This window comes from Argentina silus (assembly GCF_951799395.1).
Source record: "Argentina silus genome assembly, chromosome: 15".
In the NCBI taxonomy this organism is placed as follows: Eukaryota; Metazoa; Chordata; class Actinopteri; order Argentiniformes; family Argentinidae; genus Argentina; species Argentina silus.
In genome coordinates, this window is record NC_139669.1 from 10,273,057 (window position 1) to 10,286,776 (window position 13,720).

The 13,720-nt window shown below is 41.8% G+C and overlaps 1 protein-coding gene across 1 annotated transcript in view; it reads left to right on the plus strand.

Annotated features, from left to right (window-relative positions):
• Nucleotides 1–3,976, plus strand: part of ctnna1 (catenin (cadherin-associated protein), alpha 1) — an 84,948-nt gene extending 80,972 nt beyond the window's left edge. The window contains exons 17-18 of the mRNA XM_083686666.1: nucleotides 352–486; nucleotides 1,541–3,976. Of these exons, the coding sequence (XP_083542792.1) occupies nucleotides 352–486; nucleotides 1,541–1,828 (423 nt within the window). The 3' untranslated portion in view covers nucleotides 1,829–3,976. The remainder of the gene's footprint in view (nucleotides 1–351; nucleotides 487–1,540) is intronic.
• The last annotated feature ends 9,744 nt before the right edge of the window (nucleotides 3,977–13,720 follow it).

Consider the following 13,720-nt stretch of genomic DNA (forward strand, 5'->3'; position numbering starts at 1 on the left):
TTCACACAATTGCTACATTAGAAAGAAAATTGCTCATTTCGTATTTAGATCCTATTCATGACATCTGGTTTGTTAAACACTTTTTTGTTTACTACATAATTCCATATCTGTTCCTTCATAGTTTTGATGTCTTCAATATTAATCTACAATGTAGAAAATAATAAAAATAAAGAAAAAACCATTGAATGAGAAGGTGTGTCTAAATTTTTGACTGGTACTATACATATATATATATATTCTTTTTTTTTTAAGTTACACTATGCTGTAAGGACTCTTCATTGGGCTCAACAAGTTTCTTTTGATCTAGTTTTGCATTATTAACCCCCTTCCTCCCCCGTCTCTTGTCCCCAGTGCCCAGACTCAGCCTGTAAGCAGGACCTGCTGGCCTACCTGCAGCGTATCGCCCTGTACTGCCACCAGCTCAACATCTGCAGCAAGGTCAAGGCCGAGGTGCAGAACCTGGGAGGAGAACTTGTCGTCTCTGGGGTAAGTGTCCATTAATGTGTTTATTTAGAAATGTGTTTTGTTTATGTTTGTATATGGTCTGTCGTGTATTGGGTAGGGACAAAGCACATGTAACAACATCTCAGAATTAAGTGCCAGAGCAGGCTGACCAGGTTGTTTTGGTACATGCCTTTGTTAGTGAAGCTAGCAAATGGATGAGAGCTTAGGATCAAAGTTTCACTCAGAGCTTTAATGAATGGATGAACATAAATTGAACAAAAGATTTGTTTAAAAGTAAAGGTTTAATACCTAAGCTATCCTTGCAAATTCATTGCTGCCTCGGTGTCATTAGGATGTGAAAGTCTTGTTACTTTCTAATGAATTAATATATTTAAGAAAGTCTTCCTCCTGAAGTGTCTTATCATCCTCTACACAAATTAAAATGGCTCAATTGAAATTGTCCACCGTTTCAGTTTTGCCTTCATTTCAAAGCATACTAATTTCTCAAATTTCATCTCTCCTAGCCTCATTGAATGTCTGAAAATAAAAGGCTTCCCCCTCTCAATTTGTGGGGGGGGGGGGAGAATGCCCAAATGCCTCCCAAGCTCACCCAGTGGCTTAAGAAAACATCTTTTCATGTTTACATCAATCTCTTTTAGAAAGCGGCTTAAACCGCTTTCCCGTGGTGTTGTTTAAAGTTAGTCGCCTCTGAGTGGAGGAAAATAATGAGTTTATCCCTCCTGTAGTGTCAGCAAGGTCTCTGAGGCTATTAAACTTTAGAGATTAAATTAGGACTGACCTTTTCCATATTCTCAAATATCACCCCTGCCATTTCTCATACCTGCTTGTGCTGCAGGCAAATGTGGTTGAGGTCGTTAATTTTCCGTCTCTAAACACAAATGTCTTTGCCCTTCACCTTAAAACCAACATGGGGAGGGCTGTTGGCTGTAGCCTGAAACACCCATAGGCAAGAATAAGCCTACATAAAGTAGAAATGCATTTAACATGATTGGAATGTTTTCATGATACTGTACATTTAGTTTTCTTAGCATTTGGACTAACTCCGTCCCTGGTCTCTCCCTGGTCTCTGCCTCAGGTGGACAGTGCCATGTCCCTGATCCAGGCGGCTAAGAACCTGATGAACACAGTAGTGTCCACAGTCAAGGCTTCCTACGTGGCCTCCACCAAGTACCAGAAGTCAATGGGCATGCAGTCCCTCAACATGCCAGCCATCTCCTGGAAGATGAAGGCCCCTGAGAAGAAGCCCCTGGTCAAGAGGGAGAAGCAGGACGACAGCAAGGGTCAAGTCAAGAGGTCCTCCCAGAAAAAGCATGTCAACCCTGTGCAGGCCCTGAGCGAGTTCAAGGCCATGGATAGCATCTAAAGCGGCCATCTGTAGTTCTTATGGAAGGCAGAGGAGCGGTGTACCGTATAGCTAACTCTATGATACAGTATGTAGATTGAGCTTTTCAGTCTGTCGAAAAAGAAAGGGTAACAAAAAAAAAAAAAAAAAGTTGAAAGCATTCCTCCCTACCTAGTCATCCTGTCTAGTTTGATTTGTGGTTGCTTTGCAGGGCTCACTAAGGTATAAACACCAAGGCCCTGCTCTGAATCTCTTTTTAATTCAAACAAACATATTCTGATATGCCTCAGTGTAAGGTGTTATTTTTCTCCTCGGGGGACGAGAGGGGAGGGAGGCAATTAGAGAAAGGCAACTGGACAAAGGGCATTTCTTTTTTTCTGTGGATGTGTTTGTAATAAGGGAGGGGGGAGGGCTTTCATAGATACTCTAAAATCTAATTCTGATAATTCTGATATTTTTGATTTAGATTTTGTGTGTATTTTATATTCTTTCTAACATATTTTATAATTATGTGGGAGGGTCTCTATGGTATTCCATGTTGTGCCGTATATGATATGGCACAGTATTACTTGTAATGTATAGTGCAGATACCGACTATGCAAACTGTCAACTGCCTTATTTTTGCTCAAGCAATAATTTTAGTACATTTGGATGTGTGGAGCTTTCTGTAGGGAGGTTTTTGATACGTTCTGGTTTTAGTTCTGAAAAACCAAAGTTACAGTCTCAATGTATTCTGGTCATCTAATAAACATTTTATATATATATATATATATATATATATATAAATATAATATAGTTTGTTGTACCACTTGATACATTACTAGTAACACTGACATTTCCTTTAAGACTATTTTAAGTACAGTAAATCTAATATTTTTGTAGTCCTTCTTGACATTTGGAAACTTTAAATGTTATTTTTCCCCCCCTTGTTCTTAAAACACACCCCAGGTTTTAAATAATCCGGATAATGCCCTTCGTGTGCACTGGATGCAGCTAACCAAAGCTAATAGAGAGGAGCGTTCCCAACCTTCTGTTTTAATACATAAGACTGGCCTGGGGCTCCATCCTCCACTCTCTCTCTCTCTCTCTCTCTCTCTCTCTCTCTCTCTCTCTCTCACACACACTCTCTCACTTACACTCACACTCACTCATGCACAGACACAGACACACACACACACACACTGAGTCATTTCATAGGCCAACACCCCCCCCCCCCCCCCCCCCCCGCCTTATATTGAGTGAGGTCATGGTGAGGATGAGGAGGCCTGGTGGTCTAAACGGCCATGAATAAATCTGGCCAGGCTTGAGCAGCCCCTACTACACAAGGCCTGCCAGGCTCCATTGACTGTTAATGAGACCAACCACCCCCAGCGTCTAAGCAGCCCTCCAAATGACGGGATCAATATTCCTCTCTTTCTAGCCAAGGGAGGGATGAGAGGGAAAGAAATCTCAACAGCTTATAACCATCACATTTAGTACAGTATTCCTCTGCTGCTCAGATCTTCAAGCCTCAAACACAAGAACACTAATCAACATTTAACTTCATGCGCAATCATGTGTAAAGCTCGGGGAGGGATTGCTTTTTAGTCTTAAGAGAGTACATGAGACGAATTCCAGGGTGTTTGAACTTAAAACAGGTTAACAGGAGAGGCCTTTTACATGAGCTATTACAACCATGGCAGGTAAATTGTTGGCTCTGAGCTTGTTTCCCAGCCATGCATAGCCATACAGTGCATGGGTGTGCAGGGATTCTTTGAAGCACGGCCACTGTGGTCTCGGAAGCTGAGATGCATTTGCTAGTTTGACATCTATTAAAAAATTTAAAAAATTGTGGAGGGGGGGGGGGGGGGGGGGGGGGTCCATGTAAGGTTACTCGACAGATGGACCGAAGATGTTTTTCTCGTTTTGTTTTTTTCTGTTTTGTGTTTTAGTTTTAGGCAATCGAGCATTGGAGTGTGTTTTTGGAGTGGGTAGAGATATTGCTCATGACTTAAGTCCCATTTTGCTGTGAGAAAGAAGAGTTTTCATCTGAAGTGTTAACGCTATATTGCTGTGGACATTCTTTAACACTTTTATTGGGAGCTGACAATACAATTATATTGTACTGCACACTGTTTTACATATTCATGTGCCTGCTTTATTTCATGATAAATAAATGAGATGGTTCCACAGCTGCCTCCTGTCATTTCTTGTACCGTCATTGAATATGTTTAAGTAGAAATCCTCTCAATCGTATTCATGCTTCCCACACTTTTATGATAATGAGACTCTAGTCATATCACTGTTGTGTTGAAATACAAACTCAGAGTTTTATAAAGTAAAGCACAACCTAGGCCTTTCTTTCAATTCGTTCCAACTATGAATAAGTAAGTGTGTTGAACGTGTATACCCAACACTATAGCCCAGCTTAAATGTTTTATTTTTGTGACATAGTAACAGCCTTTCTTCCCTGTGACTGTGAGGCATTGGCAATGCCTGATGAAGGGACAGTGCTGTAACTGGAGGCTGTGCATAAGGAAAGGTACAGCACATCTCTACTGTGTACTTTCCCCATAGGCAGGATTATTGATTAAAGGGATATACAGTGCCCTGCGTAAGTAATGGAACAGTGAACCCTTTACTTGAGAAGTTTAGATTTGAAATCATACAATTTCCTCCTCAGGTGTCTACATGTACTATGAGGTAAAAGTAGAGATGTTCAGCTTTGATGGTTTGATTTATGTTCAGATTGGTTTCACCATTTTGAAACACTTTTTATACATAGTCCCCCTATTTCAGGGTACCAAAACTAATGCGACAAATGTATATAATGTACAAATTAAGCACTCATGTTTAGTATTTGGTCTACAATCCTTTGCATGGAATAACTGCCTGACGTCTGCGACCCATGAGTCCCAGCAGATGCTGGTATCTTTTCTGGTGATGCTCTGCCAGGCCTGTACTGTAGCCATTTTCAGTTGTTGTTAGTTTTCAGGTCTTATTTTAAGGAAATTATCATGTTCAATTGGATTTAAATCTGGAGATTGACTTAGCCAGTGAATAACTTTACACTTTTTGGCCCTGAAAAACTCCCTAGTTGCTCTGGCAATATTTTTGGGGGTCATTGTCTTACTGTACGCCGTCCAATGAGTTTGGAGGCATTTGCTTTTAAACATGAGTGCTTATATTAATCTGTCCCATTACTTTTGGTACCCTGAAATAGTCGGACTATGTATAAAAAGTGTTGTAATTTCTAAATGGTGAAACTATTACAGTATGTCTGCACACTGGGTTAGCAGTGATGCATTACAGTTCATAGCAGTGTTCGATGTGCTGCGATTGTTGTGTTATGCCTGAGTAAGACAATATGTGTTTGATTGTTCGGTTCTGTTATGTGATTTGGTGTCAGTAAACACATGTTGAGTTGATGCTATGACTGTGTCATGGTGTGATCATTACAAACCCAATAGAAACCAACTTGTACAATATAATACAGTACAACACCCTTAAATACCTATAAAATACCTATAATAAAAGCTGACAATGTATGCTTTAACCTCGTACTGTAATGTAATATGCTGGTAAAGTGATTGCATCATAATCAAATAATACCACGACAACAGAGCTGTCTGGGGACAAACATAGCAAGTTTGTATTGGAAGCTCCATAGGAGACTAGTAAATAAATCTATTTTAGATACTTGTATTCAAGACATGTTTAACGTGGCTAATGTGATCAGTTGCTGATTTAGCTGAAAACCGATTTTTGAAAATAAATCATCTAACCTGCGCAATTTTTCATCAGCAAACTTAATGATGGTGTTGGAAGCTTGTGTGGTGACACAGTCATGGGTGTACAGGGAGTAAAGGAGGGGACTAAGCACGCAGCCCTGGGGGCCCCCTGTGTTAAGAGTCCGTGCAGAGCAGGTGTTGTCACCTATCCTCACCACCGGGGGCCTGACCATTAGGAAGTCCAGGATCCAGTTGCGAAGGGAGGTGTTCATCTCCAGGGCCCTGAGTTTGGTGACAAGCCTGAAGGGCACAATAGTGTTGAATATGAGCTGTAGTCAATGAACAGCATTCTCACATAGATTGTATCCTTCTCCAGGTGGGATAGTGCAGTGTGCAGTGCATTGGCGATTACCTCATGCGTCGATCGGTTGCTCTGGTATGAAAATGGAGTGGGTCCAGGTTGTCTGGAGTTGATGTGGGTTTTGACCAGCCTGTTTGTGCACTCCATGATGATGGATGTGAGTGCTACGGGCCGATGTCTTGGGCACAGGAACAATGGTGGTCGCTTTGAAACAGATGGGGATCATAGACTGGGACACGGAATGGTTGAATATTTCCGTGAACACAGCTGCCAGCTGGTCTGCGCATGCTTTGAGGATCCCAACCCAACCCTTCCTCCTCAACACCTCTGACATATTACTCATACAGTCTACGGCTGACCTTTCTTCCAACACATGGGCCTAAAAAAGGAGATCCAGTCAGATAGGAGGAAGCAGGCGGAACAAAGTGATTTGATATCATCTCCCTCTAAGGCTAAAGAGCGCTGTCACGGGGGGGTTCCTCTATAAAACTCCTGTTTGATTTTGACAGGTATCACAGGATGAGCTCTCCCAGTGAGGGGAAAAGGTGAAGGATTAAAATCTCTATCAACTTGCTGGCAGAATGCAACAAAGACACACAGTTGTAAGATGATGCCTCAGAAGACATGATGCGACACCAGTACAGTACAGCGCAGTATTTCACCTCAACAGCTCCGACTTCTATTTGCTCTCTTTCATGTCTTTCTGTGTCACTCAACGCACTGCGTTGGCATTGCATGATTGAATGAAATGTGATCAATCAAAGTGGTGGTGTGTGACAGTTCAATCAATACTGGAAGTTTTCTCAAAGATTTCTTCCATTATTTAATATAAGTGTGTGTGTGTGTGTTTGTGTGTGTGTGTGTGTGTGTGTGTGTGTGTGTGTGTGTGTGTATGTGTGTGTGTGTGTGTGTGTGTGTGTGTGTGTGTGTGTGAGAGAGAGAGAGAGAGAGAGAGAGAGTCCAGTCCTTGAAGTATTAGTCTTCAACCAGGTGTGAAAGGATTGCCAATGAAAATAGGTTGCTGGAGTGACAAGCTGCCCGGTGTAGTGGCCGACATCTGTGAGTGATAGGTTTGGCTCAGCGAAGGAGTATGCTAAATATGATGACAGGTGAAAGGCCCACTGAATCTGACCACACAGACACCAGAGAGACAGCACAATTTGTTTTCTTCTGTAAAAAAGCGATAGAGTGAGTGAGTGAGTGCAGTCACAGCAAAAAGGGCAGTTCTTAACATGATGTCCATACAGGACACACAGGACATACAGGACACACAGGACATACAGGACATACAGGACACACAGGACATACAGGACATACAGGACATACAGGACACACAGGACACACAGGATCTAAAGATCCAAGGGACTCGACTGGGGAAAACATGAATAGTCTGTGGAGCAAGTGAAATTGTTTGTCATTTATTGGGAGTTTTAATATTCATCAAATCAAATCAAAGTTTAATCATAATATACACAGGATACAGCAGGGTGAACAGTGCAATGAAATGCTTACTTTCAAGCTACCTCTCAACAGTGCAAATATCAAATAAGTAAGAATGAAAATACAATAGTAACACAATAAGGCAATATCACTGCCTTCAAATATGCCAGTGAGGCTGTTTTATTTACATAGCTGAACTACTTTAAAGAAGTTATTGATGGGGGGAAGTTATGTTTTGAGATGGAGACATATCAAACCCAAAAGAGCTGTCAGATCACAAAGTTTGTTTATTTCTGTCTCTGCAGATACTTCATTTAACACACAGAACTCAAACCATAAAATATCATCTTTCACTTGTCTATTTTATCAATATTCATTATAACATAAACACAGGAGGGTTACTAGTTAGACAAACTGCCAGCTTCAAGGAAATGAGTTTTACTAAGTGTACAGTCAGTTCTGTCAGTTTTTATGGTCTCATAAGTTTAACCACTCTTGAATATCATCAATAATGACATTTATCTGCACTGGTTTGCTGTGAGGTAATCATAGTACCCTACACTAGCTGCCTATATCAGTAATCTTGGTGTGTGGAGAGACCTGATGTTTTGGGAGAACATATTAACTACCTGAAGGCCATCAGGAGAAGTGGAGTCGTAAGTTACAGAATTGTATATTGTGCTCCCTGTGTCAGGTTTATAGTAGCATGGTAACCCACATATCATGTTTAATGGAAGTATTTTCCCTTGGGGAACTTCACTTTGCTTTTTTCGTAGAACTGTAATTAGTGATGCGGTATTGAGCTTTCAATCTTCCCTGTATTTATCTCGTAAAGCGAAACTTTTCCCCCTGGTCACCACTGATACAGAGGGTCTGTCCAACAGAGCCTTTTTATTGTGACTGCTGACTCTCACAGCCAATCCTTTACTGCTGACAGCCTGTCACTCGCCACTCGTGTGAACCAAAGGATTCCTTTAGCACTCGCTGGGGAAGCAGGGAATACAACAGCCCCACAAACAGCACAGCACTCCAGCCTGCCAGCCCATACCAGCAAAAACCTCTCAGCATCGATTGTACCACAGACCCTCTGATTAAACTGCATGTGAAATTAAATGAAGAGTTTTAACGACCTGGTTTCAAAAAGGTTTCATCCTTGTGAAAATGACATATTCACAATGCAAAGCCCTGCAAGACAATTGTAGTTCTAAGCTAAGTATGTCTGAGTACGCCTATTTGAGTTTTTTTCATCTAGAGGAGAGTGTGGTCCAGCAAACAATAACAGCCCGTTCCTTCTCTCATAAACGTCTTCCACACATGTAAGACTGTCTCACTGAACACAATGATATTCACAGTGATATTCACTTTTGATGCTGAGGCTCCTCAGACCCATTGCATAAAATCTATATCCTAAAACCACCCCTATCTAATGTGAGTGTTCCCAGGCAGAGCACTCGCCCTTGGGGTTGTGTGTGCTGAAAAACATTTGAAAGTGTTGGGTGGTGTAATCCGGCGAAATGCTGCCAGCTTTAAAAAGAGCAACATCTCCCCATTTAAAGTCACTCTTTTAATCAGCTCTCAATGGAACACAAAAACAGGCAGTAAGACATAATAGAATCAGCAGAGTGATACAGACGATGGGAATTATGTTAAAATCTCCTGTAACAATGGCCTCTTAGACAATACTGTGTACGCCTCGCACTGAAGGCCTCCGCCTTTGATTTGTGTGATGTAATTAGATGTTAAAATGATTTTTAGCTGGCTCTTTAATTGACTTGGAGTGATTTGCAATGATCAAATTCCTCATCGTGGCATGGAGTTGTCCTCGGTCAAGGACCAGGGATTATTTGCGACCGCCTAAATCCAGTTTCAGGAGCTGGACGTGTTGGATCAGTGCCTCAGCTGTCTGTCATGATCTGTGTAACCCATCAGCACACTCCCTCCATTAGCCCGGGCTGCTAAGGAGGACCTGCTTTTAATGCATATTAAGTATTCTTTAGGCACTTTGTTAAGAGTCCTTCAGAGCCACTGGGCGGTGTTTAACTTGGAATACATCTTGACAGCTTTTTAAACAGGCCCCGATATTAAACATTCAGTCAGACACCTTTCCGTAAGATAATCCTGTGGTGTCATCCACCACAGCTGACTACCAATCATCTCATATGTATTCCAGGTACCCACTTTAGCTGGTACTGTATTTTAATGGCTGACATCTCAGGGCTGCAATTCAAGTGTGAGTTATATTTTTTCAAGTCATCAGTTACCATCAGATCCAAGGATCTGGCTTCCCACTCACAGGACAAGCATAGCTAATCCTGATGGGCGGGGATGTATGACGGGGGGGGGGGGGGGGGAGTTGCAGGTTTTTAATAGAAATCTAAGTCAAAGGTGCTGCAGTAAGGGGGGTAAGGGGGTAGTACGGCGCTGCATTGGTACCCATGTCCGGGTCTCATCCTTAAACCAATTTCCTTCCTTTGGACCCCAGGGGCGGTCTGATTTGCGACTTTTCCTTTTTCAGAGTACGATTGCTCCAAGTGTTTATCCTGCTTTTACAATTAGATCACGCTGCCAGCTGCAGGATTAATCAAGTGGCCAGACATATTTTTTCTGCATTTGCTGAAGAGAGAATGTGTTATGCATGTCTCTCTCTCTCTCTCTCTCTCTCTCTCTCTGTCTGTGTTAGCAGGCGAGGCAGCCCACCAATGAAGGCCTAACATACATGCTATACAGTATTTATTATTCATTTGCCTTTAGTTTCACCCAGTAAGTTGGCTGAGTGGATTTCTCACAGGAATGACCTGTGAAAGAGAGCGGAGGGTTCAGAATATGGAAGGACTGCTGAGTGGGAATGGGGGCAGAGGTTGTGGTGTGACTTATTATGAGTATATTATTTTTGTTCTTTTTCATTTCTATGAGTGTCTTCACTTGCTTCCTATGATTTATTTAGAGATGATGAACCAAACTAGAGTAGGTCAAGATATATTTGAAAACACAACAGACATTTTACCGGAATAACCCCAAAAAGCGAAACGTTGTATTCTCCTGTCACAAAGCACAGGGTCATATCAAAGCAATCAAAGTGAAAATTCCTCTCTTCACCTTAAAAACCCGAAGAAATGTGAGAATTTGAAAGAAGACTAGTTTGAGGGAAAGACGTAGGCTAGGAGCATTACTACTATGCTACTATAAGAATTAATGTACAGTAACACAACATAAAGCAGTCATTTAGCTGACAAAACTTCCCTTGGTTCAGGGTTGCTGCATGTGTGGGTGTGTGCACATTTCTCCACTCTCTCTCTTCATAGCATAATGTCAATGGAAACACACTACAATCACTTAATGTTCTCCACTGCCCCACTCTACATATGGGCTTTAAACGCTTTAATCGAAGACCTGCTCATTTTTATTGGTGTTCTTTATAGGTAAGGATAGTGATGATTTTCAAATGCACTCAGTGATTTATGGCTAATTAGGGCGAGAGTTCGCTGGACTGCAGACCGAGTGTTTGTTCAGGGTGCAGGCCACAGTACATCCAGGAGCTAGCCTGGACCTATTCTCTTGTGATACGGGGGTGGCATGTCAGATGGCTCTACCTTTATTATGGGCATGTAGGAGTCGGTAGAGGTTGCCCCTTACTACTGTACCTGGTCAGATTCTATGCCCCTGATGGTTAACGTCAACAGGGTAATTTGATCCTACTGTAGATCCATGGTGAAGGGCAACTGCTTTGTGGGTAGAGGCCGGTCAGAGACGGGTCAGATTCTGCTCCAGGTAGAAGTCACCTTCAGTACTCAGATTACACTCCCGTTTTCAATGAGGAAAATATAGAATTGGAATTTCTGTTAGATGGAATTGATCCCACCCCCGCTCCCAAAATAATAAGGTTAACCATTAGGTGATAAATTGACAACACTGATCTTATACTGTATTAGTGTCTTATTAAAACCTGCTTCATCCTACTCCATACTGTACATCCAATGGTCGAATAAGACCAACCCTCTTCCGGAGTGGTGGAAGGGGGGTGGAGGTGGGGGGGGGGATAGGGAATTACAGAGAGCCTGATGATTTGCCAGGTAGAGTGCAAACAGAGGACTACACCTCTCTCATTGCATGCCATTAGACTGCTCTTTCCTTCCCTCAATCAAGAATGCAGTGAGACATGACGCCCAGTGAGAGACATGGCACTTTGCCGGGATCAGGCACGCATGCCTAGTGATTTGATCATCTTGGAATTTTTGATAGAGGCAATATGGGGAGCTATAAATGTTGCTAAAGTAATTACCAATCATTCATTGATTTGTTCATTTTCTAATAATGCCTGCGTACCCACAATGTCATGTGTGTATTAATGATGTGCATTCCAAGAGAAGCGTCCTAATAACAATTCCATGAGTGCAGTTTATTATCTTAATATTCAGCCAAGACGTCCTCCTTTGTCTTCACAGTAGAGAACCCTATCTACCTGGCAACCTGTTTGACTGTAACAGTGAAATAGTTTACTCTGTATTTTTTGCTACAAAGAGGGCTTTCTCTAGTGCCTACAAAAATTAATTGCCTCCTAGTCGTTATTCACCAGCGCGAGGAGTAGAGGTGTAGAGGAGGAGTCCAATGCAGCTCACAGGTTGGGGATTTTACAAGTTGTGTGTATTTCAATTTTTAATGAGCAGAGCTCTTGCGAGGAAGAAGTGAATTAACACAATGAAGGACAGGCGTGCCCTTCAACAGAACAGGAAAGATGTATTGTACACTAGACACAGGAAAGCCAGTGCTCCTTTTATTTCAGTCCCCTGAAGGTGATTTAGTTCCATGTGTTACGATGACAAGTGACACAGTGATTCCATTGTCAATTTCCATATTATTGCCGTCACCTGTGTTTTAATGTATGTGTGGCCCGTGATGGCTCTGGGGGCGGGGGGGGGATTGAATGGACACACACAGACGCTGGCATAAAAGCAGATGAACTAAACCGTGCAGGAAATATGCTGAGTTAATCAACCTTTCATTGTAATGAGCTGTTGTGTAGGCTGACTTAATTAAAAGTGATGTTAAATAATTTCTCTGCAGTGATGGTGTCCTGAACTTGACCCTGCTTTATAGCAGGATCTGGAGCTGTATCCTCCCCCACGCCCGATTTCAATCATCATGCACTTGAAAAGGCTTTGTGTTTCTGAGTGAGGTCATTTGCATCGCCTAAAAAAAATAAAGAAAAAAAAAGCCCTTACAGGAAATGTGGGTTGTATTGATTTTGTCCCCTTTTTAATAACATCCTTCCCCCTGGCCATGAATGTGGGTGATTGTCTCTATTTATTTAATGAAGGGCATCAAGTGATGTCAGAATGAGGCCTTGCTTTAGACATCGCCCCTAGGAGTGTCTGGTCCCTCACCCCAATTTCTCCATGCTCCTTGAAGGGTCCATAATGCAGAAGACAGTTCAAAATTGAACTTGAGGAAAAAAGTACCCTTCAATTCTTTACAGGGCTAGGTGTACTTGTCACTGCATCTCAATGCAAACACACACATACACACACACACACACACACACACACACACACACACACACACACAGGCATGCACATGCACATACACACACACACACACACACACACACACACATGGAAAACATAATGACATCTGCTTTCCTTTTTTCACAGCAAAAAATTCTGTTAACAGTAAACACAATTATAATATGTCATGCAAGGTGTTGAGTACATTTTGGAGCTGAGTAAATATTTTATTTAGCTCAGTGCAGTGATTGAACAATGCTGGTACTGAAATGCAGATGTAACTGTCATTTAATGCCTGGACATCCAATTATGATCATGGGACATCAAATTAAATTAAAACAAAAAAAAAAAAGTTTAGGAGGTGTTTGAGGAGTATGATTGCTCAATTAATAAAAGAAATGCATTATCCCTAAAAAATGTAGATTTTTAATTTCAGATGTAATCATTGTTGGAACTGTATAATTTAATATTACATATCTTGTCATATCCTTGTTCTATAGCAGCGTCTGTGTTACCAACCAGCCCCAAGCCCCCCACCGCCTTCCAGAATGCTGACAATGCACTCTCTGTCAGACTGCTTTTAGAATAGCATATATCACCCCTTAAACGCTTCGGAGAAACACTCAAACATCTGTGTGAGGATAGTTTTTGTTGCCCTATGGATTCTGTCCAGGCAGGCACCTAGTGCAAAGTAATAAATGTGTAACAAAATGAACTGTGCATATCTAGTGGCAGTAGTGATTTTTGGACGCATTCAGAGGGTTGGGGATTACGACTGTGTTGTTGCCTCAGGCTGTGGGCAGTGCCTCTAGCTTGAAGTACTTCGAAAAGCATCCTGCTTTACAAAAGGGCTTGAATGTAAATAATGCACGGAATGCAGAACATGCAGACTGTCTCCATC